At 48.2% G+C, this 21,780-nt stretch overlaps 1 protein-coding gene across 2 annotated transcripts in view; it reads left to right on the top strand.

The window, feature by feature from the left end:
• Positions 1–21,780, top strand: part of TRIO (trio Rho guanine nucleotide exchange factor) — a 226,386-nt gene that overhangs the window by 149,331 nt on the left and 55,275 nt on the right. For both annotated transcript variants that reach the window (XM_044233736.1, XM_044233744.1), the window contains exon 33: positions 70–313. In XM_044233736.1, the coding sequence (XP_044089671.1) occupies positions 70–313 (244 nt within the window). The remainder of the gene's footprint in view (positions 1–69; positions 314–21,780) is intronic.

The following is a 21,780-nucleotide window of genomic DNA, read 5'->3' as shown; positions in this document are numbered from 1 at the left end:
CCCAGGTCAGCCTCCCGCACCACAGGTGCAGTGACTGGGGCTCGCTGACGGGTGTCTCTCCCTCCCCAGCTCTCTGGCGGCTGCGAGCTGACAGTGGTGATCCACGACTTCACCGCCTGCAACAGCACGGAGCTGACCATCCGCCGTGGCCAGACCGTGGAGGTTTTGGAGCGGCCCCACGACAAGCCTGACTGGTGTCTGGTGCGGACCACCGACCGGTCCCCTGCTGCAGAGGGCCTGGTTCCCTGCGGCTCTCTGTGCATCGCCCACTCGAGAAGTAGCATGGAAATGGAGGGCATCTTCAACCACAAAGGTAGGAATCCTGAGGCATGGCTGGCTCGTGCCCACTGGAAATGACTGGTGCTTCTGTCCCTGTTTCCTTGCAGCCTGGTCCCTCGTGACTCAGGCCGCTATCACTGTGGCTCTGGGCCTTTTCTAATCCATCAAGAGCTGGAGTGGAAATGAGGATTTCATGTGATGATCAGAAATGATTGTGTCATTTCCCGAAATGGTATCTGTTTGGAGAATGAGAAGGGGGCTCTTCTCTTTCGGGCAATGTCGTTCATAAATTGAGAACACAGAGCAGGGACCATTCTCCTCCAAGGGATGAAAGCAGGTAGGGGAGGTGGGATCACATTCAGCTTCTCCTTCATCAGGTTTTCACATTGTGGGTCCTTTTGTTTTGTTAGTGTTAAATCCCAGGAATTCAAGCATGCAGGCCCTTTCCCCCCTGTAGAGTATCTCAGAACTCACCAAAGTGCCCAGGCTCCCATGCAGCATCGGGACGGAGCCGGCCCCGAGGGAGAGGGTGGTGGGTCAGGCAGGGCTCGGGAGGATGGCTGCGGCTGTGCTGTGGCTCTGCTGGCAGGGGCTTCCGAAAGAAGCGCTTTTCCCCTGAAGTGGCAGGCCATCTGAACCAAACAGCATTTGGCGTTCCTTGGTGATTCTTTCATTGAAAGGTAATGGTGGCGAGACTGCTTTACTCTGTGTGTCTAGATGGGTCAGTCAGGGGCTCCTAGCGGGCGCACGAGGGCGCTTTGTCCACAGTGTCCAGCGTGGCAGCCGCCGGACAAGTGTGGGCGCAGGGCGTCGTCCAGAGGCAGCCGGTCGGAGCCGAGTTGCTTTGCAGGGGGAGGACATGCGCTAGATTTCAAGAGCTGTGGTGAGAAAGACCGTGCACAGCTATTTCAGAGCCATGACGGGCTGAAGTGACAAGATATCGTGTAGAGTTAAATAGAATGTCTTGTTAGAGTTAATGTCTTCATTTCCTGTTTCCTTTTACTTTTGAGAACTGGCTACTAGAAGGTTTTAAATGGCATATGCAGGTTGCTGTACATTTCTGTTAGTGCTGGTTTCCCCTCAGGGAAAAGCAAACTTGAGACTTTAAGCCCTCTTGAGAAACACTGGTCATTTACAGCTTCTAGAAAAGTGCAGTATGTGTAGAGTTTCTCTGCCTCAAACCATATTGTATCACAGTCTCCATCCCTCTGCAACGCTGGCAGATGGCAGACTGTTCCCGGTCTGGGGCTGTGCAGTTTCTTTTCCTGAGAGAAGATCACTCTAGTCGGCCATATTCTAGTTCTTTTCTGTTAATTTTGGAATATTCTGGTCACTCCCTTCATTTGTCATTTGTGCTCTCCTTGCTTTCTTCATGACCCGTCTTGGGGCCTGTCCTCTGGCTGCCAGGTGCATTGAGCTCAGTGCATTGAGCTCAGTGAGGCTGCAGAGGATACGGTTACTGATTAGCTCACCTCATTCATTATGGGCACAACCCTGGTCCAGATCCCTTAGGGCCTAGATGTGACCTGAATGTCACCCCAGTAAGAAACCAGAAGAATTCAGCTATCACTTCTCCAGGGACCCAAACAGAAAAAGAATTTTACAATTTTGGCCAAAAGCTGTGGTGTGGGCTTTCGTTCCTGGCAAAGCTGTGAGTTTAGAGCAGTGTTGGGCCCCCGCCTTCCCCCCTGCCGCCCCCACGCCTGTGGCCCTTCAGCCCCAGTAGGGTTCTGCACTGGACCAGCCCATCGTTAGAGTACTTCCAAAGTTGCATAATGTATTTAAGTCCTTGAGTTGGAATTGAAAATAAAGAACAACTTTTCCCCTCGAGTTTCTCACACAGAGGAGCCCCGGTGAGTTTAAGCATGCTACAAATAACACTTGTTCGGAAAGATTTCTTTTTATATGTGCCTTCCCCGTGGTGTGTTCTTTGCTTCCCGGTGTTCACAATTGTGGGCTAGCTGAGAGGAAAGAACTAGGTATTTATCACACTTGACTTTGTTCTGAAAAGTTCTTATGGAGGTGGAGTTTTTGCTGGGTTTTAAGTTTAAGTACCAGTTTGTTGCCTGGGCTTTTTGTCTCTTACTCTGTGACACTCTGGCCCCTGGGAAGTTACTCCTTAGCCCCAAGAAACCCCATCACGGTCTTTTTAACAAGAGGGTGTGTCTTCACTCAGCAAACCCTGTTGTGAATTAACAGCCAGTCAGTAGATGGGGGCTTAGAAACCTTCTCCATTTTAAAATACTTTCCTGCATTTTTATTTTTCCTAGAATGCAAAGAACCTCTTAAGATTGTCTGTTTGCTTGCAGTGTTGGGACCTGGGCCGTAGATTGGGGAGGGGAAATCTTTCTTTGAGCTATGGACAGGCCTCTGCCAGAGTGTCCTGTCCATGTTCAAGTCCAGGAAATCGGGCAGCAGTGACGAGGTCCTCCACCTAGAAGAAGAGACCTTCATCAACTAGGATGAGGATCTGGGAATTAAGTCCAAGAAAAAGACACAGAGACTTAGGGAGCAAGAGGCCACTGCCTCCTAGGACATCTAGATCTGCTTCAGCTCAGCCCACAACCCTTCTTCTTGCCCTTACTTGGAAAGGAGTGATGCCACCATACTGCTCGTACCCTGGCACGCATCGGGCTGTTAACACCTGTTCCACACATGCGTCTCCTACCTGATGTGGGGTCCCAGACTGGGCTGGGCTTGTAGGACGCTACAGTGACGAGTTACATGTGGCTACTTCTCTCCAAGAACTTGCTGCCCATCGCTGGTGCATCTCCTCTTGGCCATCCCAGAAAGTAGGTTGTCTTGCCTCTCACATACTTCCAGACTCCTGACAGTTAGGGAGTTGTCATTATGTATCTGTCTCTAGACAGTTTCTTAAATGCCTTCAATCTTTACTGCTCTGACCTCCCAGGCAGGAGGCACATTTACTGATTTCTGATTCCAAAATTTTCTCAGCTTTATTGCCTCAATAATTTTTTCATAATTCCTTAGTCCAAAAAACTTAAATTTCCGTAAATTTCAAATGTGAAAATCATGCCTGTTAAGGTCATAAATACATCATCCAAGAAGGCCCAGTACTCACCGATAGCGCTGCCCAGGTTCATGTTGATGGTTTTTCAGCGTTGTTAACGCAGGAAATCTGTTGGACAAGGAGAACACTTGGAATTTGTGAGCAATAGGTCTCTCTCCTTTCTTTCTCTCTCTCTCTCTCTCTCTTTTTTTTTTTTAAGATTTTATTTATTTGACAGAGAAAGACACAGCAAGAGAGGGAGCAGAAGCAGGGGACTATGACAGGAAAGCAGGCTTCCTGCCGAGCAGAGAGCCTGATGCGGAACTCGATCCCAGGACCCTGGGATCATAACCCGAGCTGAAGGCAGATGCTTAACGACTGAGCCACCCAGGAGCCCCTCTCTCTTTTCTGTTAAACCTGAGTGGTGTAGGAAGAGGTTAAAAATATATTTAAAAGGAACAAGACATGTAACTGCTTGGTTTGTTTTCCAGTGTGAACACTATTTGTTGAGAAATTCTTTCCGTCCTGGGGGAAAGGCCCGTGGAAGCAGGTTGCTGGGGGAGCAGTCTTTGCAGACGGGTGGTGTGGGTGTTCAGTGTTTCATTCCTGCGTCGCTCTGGCCACCATTCCACGTTCTTGCTGGAGTCTCCACCAGAAGTTACATGGACCCTGAGAACATGAAGGTAGAAAAGGATTCAGCAAATCCTCCTGCTCATCCCGTCTTACTTGGGTTGTGCCATCTGTGTTACATCAGCATCTGGGGCTGGGGCCCAGACTTGGAGACCGTGTCTGTGCCCCGCGAGTCTGACCCGCAGCGGGGACTGACAGGCACGGGTCTCTCTCACTCGCCTGGGGATCACGTATGGATTCACCGCTGAAATCGATGCCACGTAATTATGTCTAATCTCTTAGTAAATCCAAGGGATTTTTCTTTCCTGCTGTCTCAACTTGTAAAACTTGTCACTTTGTTCTGTTCTTTACTTAGTCTTGGTCACAAAAAGTAGACAGGAGTATCAGCCGCGTTTATGTTCCTTATGAGGCCAATTCACAGCATCCCCTTTCTTACGCTGCTCTGGCTAAGTGATCCAGCTTTCCCCTCTCCTCACATCTCAAGTGACCCTGCGTGATAGCGCTGGGGCGTTTCTCCCCACGGTCCCGGTGACAGTCTAGCTTGTGCACCTGCTGCGGGGGCACATGACCGATGCCGAAACCCGGAGCTGGTGGTGACGCCACAGTGGTTTTCTATGTGGTAAGATGCACATAATATAAAACGTAACCATCTCAACCAGTGTTCTCTTCAGGGACATTGAGTTCCTTCACACGGCGTCCCTTCACCACCGACCGTCCGCCGAGGCTCTGTCCCCAGTGGACGCTAACCTCGGTTACCTTCTCCCACCCCTGGCAGCCACCGTCTGCTTTCCGTGTCTAGGAGTTTGACCCCTCGAGGGTCCTCCTGCAGTAGTTCTGCTTTTGTGACTGGCTTATTTCACCCAGCACGATGCCGTCAAGCTCATCCATGTTGTAGCTTGTGTGTCCGAATGCCTGGAGCTGAAAAGAGGCCACTGTATGTGCAGGCCACGTTTCATCCCTCCTTTCGTCCACAGCGGACACTGGGGTTGCTTCCCGCCTGCAGTCGTGAATAAGGCTGCTGTAACCAGGAGTGTTCTGGGGTCCTGAGTCCCCGCTTCTGCTGTGGGGAGTGTACCCAGAAGTGGAACTGTCCTATGATAATTATTTTTTTTTTTTTTTTTAAGATTTCTCAGCATGCCCACCACATTGGGTTACCTTGATCTAAATAACGTATTTCAAACAGACTTCTCCAGTGCCGCCATCGCTGCTGGCCGGCAGCCCTCCCGGCCCTGGTGCCCCTTCCTCTCTTACTACAGCTGAAGTACAGATCGCGTCAGGCTGTGCTCCTCAGGCTCCTTCAGTGACTTGCTGTCGCGCAGAGCTCATGTCACTCAGGAGCCTCGTGCCATACCCTCCCCAGGTGTGCACGCAGCCTTCCCCCTGGTGTCATGTAACAGGAGGGGTTTGTCTTACTCCCTCGCCCCTGCCTGACTTTCTCTGTCCCCTCCTACCAAATAAATGAAAAACCCTAAAGGAGGAAAATAATGTATCTGGTGAGTCTGTGGAGGTGAGGGAGAACGGAGTGAATTTGGGGGCAGTTAACAGTGTTTCAGAGCAAAGGCTAAGCTGAGCATAACCTGAGACAGTCCCGATGAGATGTACTCAGGGACCACAGACCCACAGGAAACCCACAGGAACTTACTGCAAGCGCTTTAGAACAGATTTCAGTCCGAACAGCGGGTGCAGATACGGTGCTAAACTTACGAACATGGTCCTGCATGCAAGTGGACACGACACAGGTTCTCAACACCAGGACTGATGAGGGAGGCAGAGAATTCTTCCATCACCCTGAGAGGGCACAGAGGGAAGCTATGCAGGGAGGCCTGAGAGGGCAGTGGGCTCCCCAGGAGGCTCCCTCAGCAGGGTCTGCATGGGCAGGTGAGCACAGTTCCTTGTCACCTGCTCTGTCACGGTCTGCCTTACGTCTCTTACTCCATCTGGATATGTTCCCGGGGCCATTCATCAGAGTTCAGAGAACTGGACATACCTCGCATACCAGAGGCAGCTCCTCAGAGTCACTTGTAGTCTCTTAAAATGAATGAGTGAGTGAGCCCAGCGCCATGCCTGGAGGTCCGAGCTCCACGTCTGATTCTTAGAGAACCACTGACCACAACCCCTATGTGTAGAATTAGGCTGCATTTCCCTTAAGGGCCAAAACGAAGTGCCTCTGAGCCTCTATCTTCAGCCTCCCGGCCTCAGCATCAGGGTCCTGTGAGCTGGTGGCCCTGCCTGTATGTGCGATCCCCAGCTTTGGGGAGAAGCCAGGTCTCTCCCGCGGCCTCAGCTTCCGTGTCCCTTCTCCCCATTTTGTGGAAGTGAGACCAGGTGACAGGACCTTCGCAGAGGTTTGTGGTCCTGGAAAGGAAGGACTCCGCAGGCCACCAGGTGTGTCCTCTCCCAGGGACTCTGGCCCCACTGACTGCATTCCCAGTCTGTGCCCATCATCAGCTGGCCGCCCAGCTCAGAGGGCAGGTCAGAGCTGTCTCTCTCCTCAGAATACAGGAGGTGCTAAGATTCCTCACCCCCGTCCACACCACTCCCCCGGCTCCCAGGACAGCATCAGCCTAGCACAGTACAGCCACCGGAGGGACGTCTTGTCCTCTTCACAGCAGTCATGGCCTCGTCCTGTGCTCCCCCTCCCCCACCCCGCCCAGCAGCCGCCACCCAGAGAAACAGCAGCTCTGCGGAGACTAAGGTGCTTCTCTAGAAATCTCTGCCACCAAAAACACAGCTCTGCATCCGAGGCCTCTAGCATTTCCTCAAGTATATTGGGGATGACTAGGTTTAAATTTGTTCATCTCACATAGCCTCTTTCCCAAACCATGGGACACTCTGCCCCGAAGGTGGATCAGAGTCTCCTATCTCTTGTAACTGCTTTACGACTTTTAAGTGACCTAATAAGTTCTCAAAAAAAACCCTAGGACATTAAAATGACCTTAGTGATAGGAAAAAATTTAGTTGACTATATCGTGATTCTGGTGGATTCAGACGTTTAATGCCAGATTGCCACTGTTAACCGGAAAATACACCCCAGGCATAGACGTGTCAAACCTGTATCTTCCCACATAGTCTTTAAAATATATATGTATGATGGAGGCCATATATACTTTCTCAGAAAATTAGCTTGGAAAAGAACAGTTTTTAGCCTCTGAGAACAGCTGCTAATGTAAATCCCAGTGGGAAGACAAACAGGAACATGGGGCCCCACCAAGAATAAAGACGTGGTCCTTCTCCCAAGCACCACGGAGCTAGGCGAGGTGATCAATCCCAGCCCTATGATTAAGGCTCGTTCGCTGTGCAGCATGTAATTATGGAGCCGCACAAGTGGGCCGTTACTCTGGGAATGCTTTATGTTGGAGGTATTTTCATGTTCCAACTTTATATTAAAGTGTTTATGGAAACAGGAGAAAACCATGAGCAGGTATTAACACTGTCCATATTAGATGATCACAAAATTATATACATAGCAAAGTCATAAGCCACAAATGAGAAAACCGTCTTCCCACGCTTGCTTTAAATGGCCATGAGACAGTGTTTAGGAAAGCAATGTCATCAGGAGAGAAAGTTCACCAGGGAAAATAGGAGCATACTCTCCTCAGCGTGACACACGGGCTGGGCAGGGAGTGGCCGCAGGGACAAGATACAGGTGTCCGCATCCCGCTTTTCCAACCATCTCCTCTCTGACATTGGCACATGTCAGACTTTGCCATTTATTGGACAAACTGGGGTTTCTTAAATATCTCTAGCGAGGGTCTGCAGAAGCTGGGAAAAAGTACAGAGAAGATGTGTTTGGTGAAAAATCATTTAAAAATTGTGTGCTGGTTTCCGTTAAGTGTTTTGACCATGAATAAGTGCTGTCCGCGGTGGGAAAAAACAGTGTATCCCATTCAGACGGGGTTTGCACTTGTCGCCGTGATTTATGCAGCCAGTCGTGGCTCTGAGAACACCTGATAAAACAGCACCTAAGAAGCAGGCGCCAGACAAACCGAAGTGTGTTTTGGCTTTTGCCTCTGCGTTCCTTCCTGTGTTCAGAGACGCAGGAGGTGACTTTGTGGTTGTGTTCCCAGCACTGACTTGCCCATGAGTGGTGAGGAGTTTGATGGCTGGGACTGCAGGTCCTGACAGCCGAGCTGCTCCCACCACAGGGAGAAGGACAGATGCCTCCCGATGGCCCAGCTGCCTGTGGAGCAGCTGTGGGAGCAGGAGTGCACGACGAGAGCTTCCGTACCGGTTCCCCGAACAGGGAGCGCTTGCACACCGTTCCCGCAACCCCACACACAGAACATTTTCTAAAGAAGAGAAGGAAAACTGATTTTAAACTCACTTCTGGGCATCTCACTCAGAAATTAAATTGTGAAAAGGTGTAAGCTGAGCCGTCTTAGTCCCACAATCCCATTTGCCATGTACAGAGAACCGTTTTTATTATAATGTTTCTAACTTCTTCCCATATTTTGTTAGGCAAATACAAACACACGCTTATTCTTGCCTCCACGTTCTCGCATAAAAGGTAGCATATTTTGGCTCTTTTTCACTTGGTCAAGCCTTGTAGGAATGACTCCAGATGGGGATGTAGAGACACATGTTGTTCTGTGTGACAGGGCGTGCCGTCGTCATGTGTGCACGTAGCTTGTCCCCAAGTGGTGCCTACGTGAGCCACTCTGCGGTGTTGGGGGGCCGTTGCTGTCCCTGCCACACAGGTATAGTGGTGAGATGGAATGTTCGCAGTCCAGCGGATGGGGGGGAAGGGTAAATGCATTTATGGAAAGCAAACTGTTGAAGAATCACCCAAATCATAAATTAACTATAAAAAGAAAAAGTTGCGAACGTGCTATATGGTGACATTTACTTTTACGTATTTTTTAATTTTGATGGGAGTCATGATCATGTGATCTGTACCACACCATTTGAGGTCTCTAACATCATTTTATCCATTTATGAAAACAACAACAACAACAAACCCTAAAACTGTGCCCTTTGAATAAGATCACTCTTTAAAATCATACATACCAATGAAATTACAAGTTTCTGTCTCACTCCAGGAGGTGATATTTTTGATGGACATTTTCCCACAGAACTCCGTACTGCAGCATACAGTGGAATATTAATGTAAATAATATTTCACCAATTTCTGTGTTTTTATACCAGATTCAGTCAGAAGGGTGCAAATGAGGAGTTTGCCGCTAAATGTCCAAGGGTAGTAGTTTCCAGAGAATAAACAGCTCTTTGCGGCGCCAGTGTTTCGCCTTGCACTTAACGTAGAGCCGCTTGTGAACCCGCAGCACACCCTCGCCTCTGAGAAGCACCGGGGTGCGGCAGCGCCGTCACGGGTTCCCTAATGGGCTCTAAAGCCTCCGAGTGATCTCTGTACTTTCTGAAGGATTCAGTTCATCACTAAAATTTCACAGTGAATTTTGAAAAATCCTGTTTTTGAATACCTCCCCCATCCAATCTCCTTCCTTCTTTATGGACACTATGGAAAGGTTTCGGAGGGGCTGAAAGAGGGGCATGTAGGGCTGGACAGAGTCAGAGGGTTAAGGAGACTGACCTTTGAACTGTCACCTCTACAGCCAGTGCCGTCCAGAAGGAGCATCCTGGCTCCCCTTCCCAGCATTCTCTGTGGACCAGAGCAGGGCCACCCTCCGAGTGGCCACCCTCCAGAGCAGGGCCACGAATCCTCCGAGTCGCTTTAGTGTCTGAGCCATTAAGGGGCATTTTACTGTGGTCTGACTCACGGTGACAGGGATGCTTTGGACAGCTCGGTCATTCCACAAGACTCACGATTCCAGAGGGTCGCCATTTTCCCAAAACTTTTCTAGCCAAGCTCAGGACAGGGGACCCAACATGTTTTATTCTTTGAAGGGCCCTTTCATACATTGAAGAGGACCGTAAACAGACTCATTTGCCTCGGCTGCATTGCAAGGCAGCTCTGGAATCCTGTACTATTTCTGTCACGTAGCCCTGTGTGTTCTAGTGCATCTTTTCCTTCCCCCGCCCCTTTTCCAGAGTCTGTAGAGCTTTGAATTTACTAGAAGGAAAGAACATTGAAGTGCTGTTCTTAGAGATTAGTTTCCTCTTATCTCAAAAATAATTAGACCATTTCAGTCCTGGGTTATGGAGGAGATTGTTAACAGACAAGGGAGGAGGGGTGTGTTAGTCAGCTCTGGCTACCAAAATACCATAGACTACTTGACTTCAGCAGCTGCAGTGTATTTTTTCTTAGTTCTGGAAGCTCCGAGTCCAAGACCAAGGCACCAGCAAGGCTGGTTTCTTCTCAGGCCTCTGACTGGCTTGCAGACAGCCAGCTCCTTGCCGCGTCCTCACACAGTTCTCCTGTGTGTGCACCTTGGTGCCTCTGGGTGTGTCCAACCTTCCTGTTCTTCCAAGGACACCAGTCCGATTAGTACCGACCCTAACAGCTTCGTTTTAACCTAAGAACCTCTCTGAAGACCCCGTCTCCAGCTGGGGTTACATTCCAAGGTACTGTGGCTTGGGACTTCAGCATACAAATAGGGAGGTGGGGGGCACAGTCAGCCCATAGCAGAGGGTACTATGGAGCCTTAACAACTAACAGCTGGGGTGCCTGGGGGGCTCAGTCTGTTGAGCATCTGACTTGACTTCAGCAGGTCCTAATCTCAGAATCATGGGGTCGAGCCCCACATCAGCTGAGATTCTCTCTCCCTGTGCTCTCCCACTGCCCCTCTCCCATGTAGGCACGTGTGCTCGCGCGCACTCTCCCTCCCTCCCCCCGAAAACCTCACAGTAGTAGCAGCTGGGATGTGTTGAGGGCTTGCCGTATGCCCGGCACTGTGCTTGTCTCTACGTTTAATCTTCAAGGTACCCCCATGGGCAGTTAGTAACATTGTCATCTTTGTATGACAAGAAAATAGAGGCACAGAGACATTAACTGAACCAAGCTTAGTAGGTGTTGGAAAACGGGATTTCAAGAACAGCAGTCTGACTTCCGGGCTCTTAACCACTGTGCATCCTGTTTCCACACAAGCTGGAAGGAGCCTTCGGTCCAGGGGAGAAGCTGTAACCTCTAGAGACAAACTCAGTTGCTCCAGGGCAGCCACCATTTGTGGAAGAGCTGATTCCGGAAGCTGGTCTCCCAAGGCCACTAGGGCTGAGACTGCTTGCCTTCCTGGAGCTATATCGTACATTCCTGAGAGGCCACGGCCCCCTCCAGCCATCCCCTTGTCTGAGAAGGCTCCATTTAAGCTTTCTCATTTGAATTATGGTAATTCCAGTTGCCTTCCCTCACCCAGAGAAGTCATCTTCGTGGGCATCTGTCTTTTTTCTCTTTCCTTTGAGCCACATCTCTCCTCTTCCTTCTACCCTAGTTAAGACCAGAGCTTTCTCCTCCGTGAGCTTTTTGTGAGCAAAGGAATGGAAAAACCATTCCCAAAAGTAAAAATTCCCCCCCCCCTTCCTCACAAAATAATCAAAATCTGCCGCTTGTTTTTTCTTGAAAAATCTGGGAAAGTAAACTTCCTGTCTTCCCCTCCGCCCCCATCAGTGATTTTTGTGGCCTGCCTCCCGCTCTCGCAAGTTTAGCAGAACTGGGACATCAGAGCACGGATTGGCTATCAGGGGTTGGTGACATCACCCTGATTTTTTGAACACTGCTGTTTTTGTTATTTTTTAGGGAACACATTTGTGAGGGTCCCGTCTCATGTTGCCATTTTGCACATAACCCCCAGTGCTGGTGCAGACAGAGAACGTCACACAGCGAGTTAGAGTGAAACGTGAAAAAGGAGCACTTGAATGTGTGTTTTGTTAACATAAGAGAAAAACTCACATCGTTTCTGAAAAGATAGTAAGGAAAGCAATGAAAAGGAGCCTATCGAATTTTTGGCACCCACACGAAGTGTTTGAATCCCTCAATAAAGGTGCTTTTGTGGATGGGCAACTGTGCTCGAAAGCAGCAGGAAATAATGTGCTGAATGGAGCCCTAAGAGCAGGATTTAGTCATCCCGTCCGCTCCCTCCAGAGCAGGAGGTGGTATCTGTGGGCTCAGAGACTGGACAAAACACCCTCGGAACAGGAGTATCTTTGTGCGTGGAACCTGAGAAGCTCGACCCCGGGGGCGCAGCTGTACCCCAGCCAGCCGCGTGGCCTGCTGCGCAGAGGGCAAATGCCGCGGGGAGGAGCGCAGAGCTGGGGCAGGCCAGGCCGGAGGGCAGCCCCGCCTGGGGTTCGGGACCGCAGGAAGCCAGGCCACAGGAAGCCCTGAGGTTCGTGGCGCGTGTTTCAAGTCTCAGGAAGGCACTAGTCGCTAGAGGAGATGATGGGCAATGTTCCTCCGAGTCACGTCGGTAGAGTTTTTTGACATCAAAATGCCACTGCGGCTGTCCTGTATTTCCCACCTGCTGCGTTTAGGGCTTGGGGGCCCTTGTCATCCTGGTTTAGCTGCCTAATTATTAATGATGCTTTCCTCTTCTGTTAGAGTAGAAAGACCTTAGGTAGGGCCTTTGGCTTATCTGAAGTCTAGTTTTACAAACAGCTTTCTGTTACGTGTCGTTTTAGTCCTGATTTTAAAAGCACCGTTTGTATATGGCCCTCTTTTTTTAAGACCTCCTTTGGCAAAAATGACCTTGCTTCATACTTTTTTTTTTTTTTTGGATAGGCTAATAGTAGGCACTTGAACATCGAATTTCTTATTTTAAATATTTGAGGAATGGCTATCATGGGAGGGGGTACCTGAAAAGTGATTTTGGGGGAGTGTTTTGACCAAAACAATCTTTGTTTTCAACCAATTTTTTTAAAAAGATTTTGTTCATTTATTTGACAGACAGAGATAACAAGTAGGCACAGAGGCAGGCAGAGAGAGAGAGAAAGAGAGAGAGAGGAGGAAGCAGACTCCCTGCAGAGCAGGGAGCACGAGGTAGGGCTCGATCCCAGGACCCTGGGATCGTGATCTGAGCCGAAGGCAGAGGCTTTAACCCACTGAGCCACCCAGGCGCCCCTCTACCAATTTTAATAAAAGTACCTTTATTGCCATGAGAAGAAGATGGTTATATGTCGCTCCATATATATGCAAACAAACAATGAATTTATATTCCTTCAGTCTATTTTTTCAATAAACCATAGATCCTTTATTCACAAGTCATTAGTTTGCCTACTATGTTTCTTTCCCACAAAATTTCTTCTCTGAATTTGCTGGTTTTTCTCTAGTAACTTCTTTCACATTCTCAAGTTCTCTAGCTATTTGTATTTATATACCCATTACACTCAATTTATTTTTTAAAAACTGCTTATTTGGGGGTACTTGGGTGGCTCAGACGGTGAAATGTCTCCCTTTGGCTCAGGTCCTGATCCCGCATCGGGCTTCCTGTTCAGTGGGAAGCCTGCTTCTCCCTTTCCCACTCCACTTATGTTTCCTCTCTCTCTGTGTCTCTGTCAAGTAAATAAATTCTTAAAAGAAAAAACCCAAACTGCTTATTTTGAAGTAATTTTAGACTTACAAAAAAGCTGCAGATATAGTACAGGGAATCCCTGGACCCCCTTTACCTAGAATCCCCCCCCCCCGCGGTGTCACTTGACCCCGGTTCAGTGCTCACGATCCGATCCGGGGCCTTGATGCAGTGCTGTTAATTACACCACAGCCCTTTCTCAGGGTTTGCCTGTCTTTTTTCCTGGCTTCGGATCCAATCCAGGACCCGTGTCATATTTAGTCTTTCCAATTTATGGTAGTTCCTCTGCCTTTTTCTCTTTCTTTCATGACCATCACACCTTTTTTAATGACCTTGACACTTTTAAGGTATTACCAGTCCTTTATATTGTAAGTGGTCCCTCACACCCAGCTTCTCTGATGTTTCTCATGACTAAACGGAGCTCATGGATTTCTGGCAGGAATACCACAAAGATGACATTGTGTCCACCCCTGTGGTAGCAGAGGCTCGGGAGGTTCCGGACACGCCGTGTTGCCCATGGTGGTGACCTTGAGGGCCTGGTTAGGGAAGGGACTGCAATGATAATCCATTGTGAAGTCGCTGCTTTTGTCGTTGTAATCTAGTAAGAACCTCGTGGGAGATGTTTTGAAACTATACAAATATCGTTTCCCATCCTGCCTTTCCCCACTCATTTTAACATCAGTGGTTCTCACCTTCTCTGTGCTATCTTCCTCATTTCTTTAAATGTATTCATTAGAATTCTGAAAGGAGGAGACGGCCGTCTGCCTCACTCACTCAGTTACAGACCTCGATGTGGAGTTGTGGATATGTATTTTATTCTCTGGGCCCTCATCCAGGACTATTGTTATTTATTTTGTTACTCAGATTATCCCGGCTTTGGCCATTAGGAGCTCCTTCGGGTTCTCTTCTGTGTACTTCGACACATCCCATCGTTTCAAGCGTGCTTCCTTGCTTTCTAACAGTACAGCACTTTCCTAGCTCACCTTGTATTTTCCTTGCTGCAGTCCTGGACCAACCATTTCTCCAAGAAGCCCTGGTTCCTTCTTATTGGAGAATGAGCTTAAAAACTAAGATCTGGGTGCTAGGTATGCTCCATGGCCATAGGGATCATGACCTTTGGGTCCTCTCAGCAGACAAGTATGTGTACCTATCCACGGGCACACACACGCCTGCATTCATGCTCTCTCTGTCTCTGAATGTTTGCACACATGTAAAGAAACAGGACTTCAGATCACCCTGAAACCTCCCAACTCCTGGTCAACAGCACAGAGTTCATTCTAGCCCTTCCCTTCTCCTCACCTGTAACCTTCTGTGACAGTGACACACCTGCATCTTGTCACTCAAAATACATTTTCGTCCTCGTCTAGAAGCCTGTGTTTTTCCTCTTTAGAAAGGGAGTATTTTATTTACCTAAAATGACTTGACTTTAAAACACTCAACTCTACCCACTCGTACTGCTGACCCACACCCCTGTGAGACACAAACTTACAGGTCTTTTGTCTTTGGTTTGCAGCATAGAATCAAAATGCCATTTTTCAGAGTCACTGAGGAAAACTCCTTCCTTTAGTGTGACTACGTTTTCTTTTGTAATATGGCTAGGTCCTTTGTTACGGTGTTTACCTTACATTTTGAGCACATATTTGTACACATCCCAGTCCTAGTTGATCTTGATGATTTATTTGGGGGTGGGGGGTTGTGAAACACAACCATGGTGCCAGGAGTCAACAGTCAACCTCTGACACACAGGTATCTCTTACCTGTTCCTCCCAGTACCCCTTGCTTTTGGTCCTCACAGACAAACCTTGGGTAATGTTTTTAAAAGCACTGTCTTGGGCCTTGGAGCTTCTCTTTTCTTTGTGGCACTTTTTTTTTTTTTTAATGTCTTTTTTTTTTTTTTAAGATTTTTATTTATTTATTTGACAGACAGAGATCACAAGCAGCAGAGAGGTAGGCAGAGAGAGAGAGGAGAAAGCAGGCTCCCTACGGAGCAGAGAGCCCGATGTGGGGCTTGATCCCAGAGCCCTGGGATCATGACCTGAGCCGAAGGCAGAGGCTTTAACCCACTGAGCCACCCAGGCGCCCCATCTTTGTGACACTTTTAATTATGTATCTAGACATCAAATAAATATCCGAGACAAATCAGAAACACCAAATGCCTAAGATGGTTTTTCAGCCCGCCCTGTATGAGTATTTACATGTCTGTCCCCTTTGCGGGCAAAGCTCATCTCCGTCTGTGCTAGCCTGATCTCACCATTCCTTTCTTTTCCTACCTGATAGAATTCTCACACTCCAGGGCGGCCCACTCCGTGGCCAGAGCTCTGACTGCCCCCCGCACCCATTCTCCAACTTCTCTGTCGCCTCCGATTTCCTTGCTGGTTGCAGCACATCCTCACCCCTTCCATAGCAGCTCCCAGGAAACTGAGGTCCCCAGCCTTTGTCTTTCCTGCCTTCTCCTTCCCGTTCTCCGCCCACGGCCACGGTCGTCACCAAGCTTTTCTGTCCGTAGGCTGCCAAGGCCACCCTGGGTTTTTCTGGCCTGAACTTGGTACAGACTCTTAGAGCCAATTCCAGTCCCACCACCAAGGTAGAAGTCAGTCTTAGAGCTCAGAAGCTACTTCTGGGAAGCTTTTGCCCCACGGTTTGGCTCTTCTCCCCCTTTGCCTTGGCACCTTGCATTTACCGACACTGACTTCTCAATTGCTTCCTTGCCTGTCCGTCCAGTGGGTTCGATTATCACTCCTTACAGGTAGGAGTCACGCAGTGCCTTTAATATAGTTTATCTTTACATACTTTATAAAGGGCCATGTTACCTACTAAACACTCTGTAATAAGCTCACACTTCCACAGACAGAAGGAAGGAGGGGATGAGAAGACTTCCTTCCTTTATTCCCTTACCCCTTCTATGTTATGTTTCTCTCGCAGACGTGAACTCAGCATTTGAAGAAGACAGTTACTGGAGAAATGTCACATGTATCTTAGCCAAAATTGTATTTGTTTTTAAGGATCATTCCCTTCCTCTGTAGCAGAGAACATATATTACCCATAAAGTAATTAATTTCCCTTGACAGCTCTTTTTTTTAAATTAATAGCCCTTGCTTGGCAGCCTGTGTTTTTGGAAAGAGACAAAGTGAAATATTTAATAAAGACTGTAGTAAATGAAACCTTAGAATGTCAATTAACTCGATTTCCTTTAGGACATAATTTTTACTGCTTTTTTTTTTTTGCCAATAAGAAAGAAGGTTATTTATTCAGTAATAGAGTTTTCTTTCATAAAAAGTGCTCTGTGCAGAGTTCTGCCTTTTGCTTGGTCCTGGCATGAGTACGCCATCTGGATCTATCATGGGGAAAAACAACCTTGGGCTTTGCTTTTGGTCTTTTGAGAAGAATATGAGACAAATCCTACTCTGTGGCAGTTTGTTTTGGAGAGGTGTTAACAAGCACTCAAGACAGCTTTCTTTGGGTGCCTTGAATTAATTCTTTTTTTTTTTTTGTAGTTGTGTATTGTATTAAACTGAGAAACTAGAAGTCTATGCTATTTTCACATTTTTTTACTCTGAGAGTTTTCAAAATTTACTTCGCAACTAATGTGGGCAGTGGGGGAGGGAGAACACAAGTTTAACTCTTAAGGAACTAAAGAGGAACATTTTCTCTTAGCAAACAATAAAAAAACAACATCATTGATGCAATTAGGGTAAATAGAGATAGAAGAATTATTAGTAACTCAGGAAGGCAGGGTGTGATTTTGTTACATACAAGCTTCAACAAGTAACACCCCCTCAGGAAATGTTTAAGTAACTGAGGGGCACATTACAGTTTGAGATGTGGGAAGAATATTCCAGGTGCCTGCCTCAAAGCAGGAGATGGGCCATCACAGTACAGTTTGGAGAGCACTCTGTGCGCTCCTTGAATTCATGATACACAGGAGAGTGCATACACTTCCCCTGAAGTTGCAAAGTCCGACTCCATGACTGTTAAACAGTGAACTGTCACCCACGAAGCCATTGTGCTGGGTGAGACAAGGGAGGGACCCCAGGGCAACTCTCAAGGAAATAGTAAGATTTGATGCAGGCTAAAGAAAATACTCGAGTTTCCAAAAAGGACCAAAATGAGCTTTTAAGATGCTTTCCTAAAAATGTCTTTACGAATCACAAGTAAAGATGCTTACTTTCACTGGGCTGGCCGCTGCTCGTGCGGAGGAAGGAAGATATGTTTCTAATAAGCGAGGAGAGGCATTTTAGCTCAGTGATGTCACCAGTTGGCTAGGGACCGAATTGCATTGCGTTTCTTTCTGTTATCAAGTCACATCAGGAGGCACTGTTTGTTCTGTGCCTCAGAGAAGCCCTCCGTCCAAACGTGCACAAAGCCCGAGTCGGAGGGCCCGCGTGGGGAGGGCGGCCGTCACTCCACATTTCAGCGTCAGGAAATCGCCGCTCTGGCTCGCGCAGGAGACGAGAGACAGCTGGCTCCCGGCGCACCCGCAGAATTTCCTTGAGCTCCAATTAGAGGCACTGTGGTAGACTGTAATCCAGCGCGTCTGGATAGTCCCACATGTGAAACCCCACTGTAAAGCAGCGCTCAGAAGCCAGGCAGAGGGGCGGCCGGCCCCGGGAGCTGCGCCCGCCGAGCATGGCCTGGCCCGCGGGCCGCACGCTCCCCGCCCCGGCGCGCTGCGCCCGCTTCTGAGGACCCACCTCGGCCGCAGCGGGGGTGACTCTGGCTGTCTGCGGGGACGGACAGGGTGGCAGCTCCGAGCCTGCCGCCTGCTGCCCGCTCAGCGCCCACCATGCCCAACGGAATCAAGCCCGTCGAGGCGCTGGACTCGCTCTCCGCCGTCAGCTCTGCCTACCGCAGCGGCGGGCCGCCCGGCACCTGCAAGTACTGGATCCTCGACCTAGGTACCCCCGCTCCCCGCCCGTGCCCCCTCCAGCCTGCTGGCCCTCCGCCCGGGTCCCGCGGGGGCTGCCGGCGCCGCTGCTGCATGCTTTCAAACAAGCGGCTCATGCAGAAATGGGTTACCTGCTGCCCGCCTGGGCCGGGGTGCGGGGGGCTGTTCGGTGGGGGGCTCCCGGAGTGGGTCGAGAAGCAGTCGTGTTGACTGACGGCTGGGCTCTGAGGCATTCTAGTATCGGGACTGCTTTTGATTATGCCCTCTTTCTCGTGAACGGCATGTAAACAGCCTAATGTGATCTGTGCCACACGTCGCCTTCTTTCGATGTCAGTTGGTCTCTTGTCTGTTCCAGGTTTAGTTGGGGGGAGGCACTGTCCCGCATCCGTGTGTAGATTCTCTGGTTCCTTCTCCGAGGAACTGCGGCCCTATAATAAGACAGTGGAAAAGTGTGCTTCCCGCAGCCCCCCGCATGTGTTCAAGGGCGTGTGTGTGCCAGGCTCTGGCTTTACACACACAGTCAGGCTTAAGGCAAGAAAACGTGGTTCCTGCAAAGGTCATTTGAGAAGTCGGTAAGTTCCGACGCTGAGGAAAAGGCAAGAGGATACAAAAGAATGAAGTGAGGGGAGGAACGAGGTCTGCGGGTCTCCACAGAACTGCCCAGTGGCGCTCCGGAGCAGGCTGGCTTTCCAGTAGCCACTTTCCACATCTGTCCAGGGGGTGCAGCCATTAAAACGAGTCTCCCACGAGGCCGTCTCTGCCTTGCGGGCAGGGCTGGCTTCGGCCGGGATTTCGGGCCTGGCCTGGTGAACTCGAGAGCTTTGCCCCTACTGTCTGACCGGCCATGACCCACACTGGTGCCTCAGAAGTGGGCATCTGGGGGACCCCCGGGGGACCTGGTGAGACCTTCTGGAGATTTCCAGTTTACTGTGAGCTTAAGGGAGAAGGGATGAGGCGGAGGGACCCACTGTTGCTGTTGGTGGAAAACAGCAAAAAATGTGCTTTTAGCATCTGAGGGAAGCGGCACTGTTTACATGCTTGTTCATGAAATACCAGAAGAAGACAAGAAAATTATCTGCTTAGTGGGCCCTGGAAGAGATAAGTGTTGGCTGCGTGAATATTGAATTTGTTGGTTCACACATTATTTTTTATAAATATTCTGTGTATTTTTGGTTCGCAAAGCTATCAAGACATTTCTAAGTCACCGAGCCTAACTTTTACCCCATTTGTGTTTGTTACGTTGTTTGAGAATGGCCTTCCTCTGTGGCGGTGTCCAGGCCGGGCGGGTCCAGTAGTAACACTGCATGCTCTGCGTTCTGCACTGGGTGGGTGAACAGACATGATCCATGAGATCTCTTCAGTGATGGAAAGAATAGTGTTTGTAAAGGAGAGGAAACAGTTGGTAACCTCAAAAGACTCACTTAAAATCTGTGCCACTGGATAGCTCTGGGTCCTAAGAAAATTACCTTATGTCTCTGAACCTCACTTCTTTGTCTGCATAATGGGAGTAAAAGTAGGGGGCCTCCCCCTAGTGTAGCCTAAGCATCACCAAAAGCTTAGACCAAAATATTTTAATGAGCGATTTTGCCAAGAGATAATGGATTTTAAAAAGACGGAGTATTCTTTTTATAGAGGGACTATGATTCCTAGCGTTATTTTAGTTCCTTAGAAATTCTTCTGAAGGGACATTATTTAACTTTTTAAATACTGGAGGGAGTAACATTTTCATTTCCCCTAGACAGAGTTTTGTTCTGGCAGTTCTGAGACTATGATGGGAAGTCCAGGTGATGTTATCCATACTGTCACCACAAAATTTTTAAGCTATCCCAAATTTGGAAGGAAATTGATGTCCCCTCGAATTTTCATGGGAAGAAAAAATCCAGTCTCTTCACAGTAAAGAACAGATGAGAGAAAGCAAAATGGGACAGTCCATCTCTTCCCAAACCTTCATAGCAATTCCAAGACAATTTTCAGAATGCCGTGTTATATCAGAGTGATATTTTGATACATTCTGATTCTACTTATTAAATTGATTATGCAGAAATAGACATAAATCAGATTGAAAAAGAAAAATGCTTTTGAGTAATACCCAAAAAATAAACCCCGAAATACGTTAAAATAGCCCACAAACCTTAGAGAGCCTGCGAAGCTGTCCTTTAGAGCCCCCAAGCAATCTAGGGGTTCATTTATTGAAGCACCCTGGGGGAAAGGCTGTTTTTCTGCTTTTAGACATAGTCATTGAAGCATTCTCCTTCAAATGTGAATTAGTCTTGCTTGGAATAATCTTCATGAAAGCCCATTTCATGTGCAGACCTTGCCATTGCCAATAACTTACACAGCCATAAACCTGGAGAGTTATACTGCAAAGCATTTGTTAGGAAAAGAACTCGAGTTTTATAGAATTATAAATTATCTTTTAAGACAGTTCCAGTGGGAGAGCCCAGTTACACTGATAAGATAGAGGAACTGTTGAATTTATGCTCATTCTGAACTAAGTATACCCTTTTGTGGGACACATGGAATCGATCCCAGTGCTGTACATATTCTCCTACGGAGAAGAACAATGAGTGATCCTCCTTAACGTTAAACAGATGGACACACAGAGGGGACTGTGTGCCTTATCGTTCTCCTCGAAACTACTTCAAATCCTGTTTCCTTTTTGAAGAATGTGGATTCTCACCAGTGCAGCTTTTGTTTTTATAAATTAAAGGGAAACATTTGAAAGACTTAATGCAGGGAACGTACAGCGTGCACCTGTTCCGAAAGTGTGCACGTGGGCTGGCAGCCCTGCCTGTGGCTCAGCAGGGGGGCCCGTGCACAGGACACCCCGTTTCCTGTGAGGAAAGGAAAACCACCAAAGTGCTTAGCACAGCACTGTATTGTTTGAGCTATGAAAGCCCTTTCACACAAGTTACTGGGCAAACTAAATTCTATCTCAAATCTCTTTTTTTTGCTCTTTAAGTATTTTTAAGTGAGTCAGAGTTTAAGACAGGATATGCACGACAATACAATGGGAATAGTGTTACTGTGGAAGTCCCGCCACCAGTGTTCCTGTCCTCGCCGACCCCTGCTGGTGTGACCTCAGCTAAATCCTTGTGCATCACACTCAACTGTGCTCTCCTCACCTTACACATGTATGCACACGCGCGCGCACACACACACACACACACACACACACCTGCTTGCTGCTTCTGTGGTTGTGTTCTCTAAAAAACTACATTAAAGGCTCTTTTTTCTTCGTGAGATTAAAATACCTGCAATTTTAAAAATAACTTTGTTTTCTCACTTTTCACTGATCAAACACGTATTTAATTGTCTCTCGGAACTTCTGGTGTTAGTTTCAGGTAACAAAAATCAAAACAGTGTAAACACACTGGATTTATATATATTTCCAGCCAGAATGCAAAGAAACATAAAATTATTTGCCTTATGGAGGGTGAACATGAAATTTTGAAGTATTAACATTTTGCAGTTAATAAGAAAAATAGACTGAGAAGATCCCTCAAAACCCCAGGTTAGAAGCCTTCAATCAAAATGACCTTTCCTGGCTCTGGAATTCTTTC

This window comes from Neovison vison, chromosome 1 (genome assembly GCF_020171115.1).
Source record: "Neovison vison isolate M4711 chromosome 1, ASM_NN_V1, whole genome shotgun sequence".
Classification (NCBI taxonomy): Eukaryota; Metazoa; Chordata; class Mammalia; order Carnivora; family Mustelidae; genus Neogale; species Neogale vison.
This window is presented reverse-complemented; position numbering and strand designations above follow the sequence as displayed.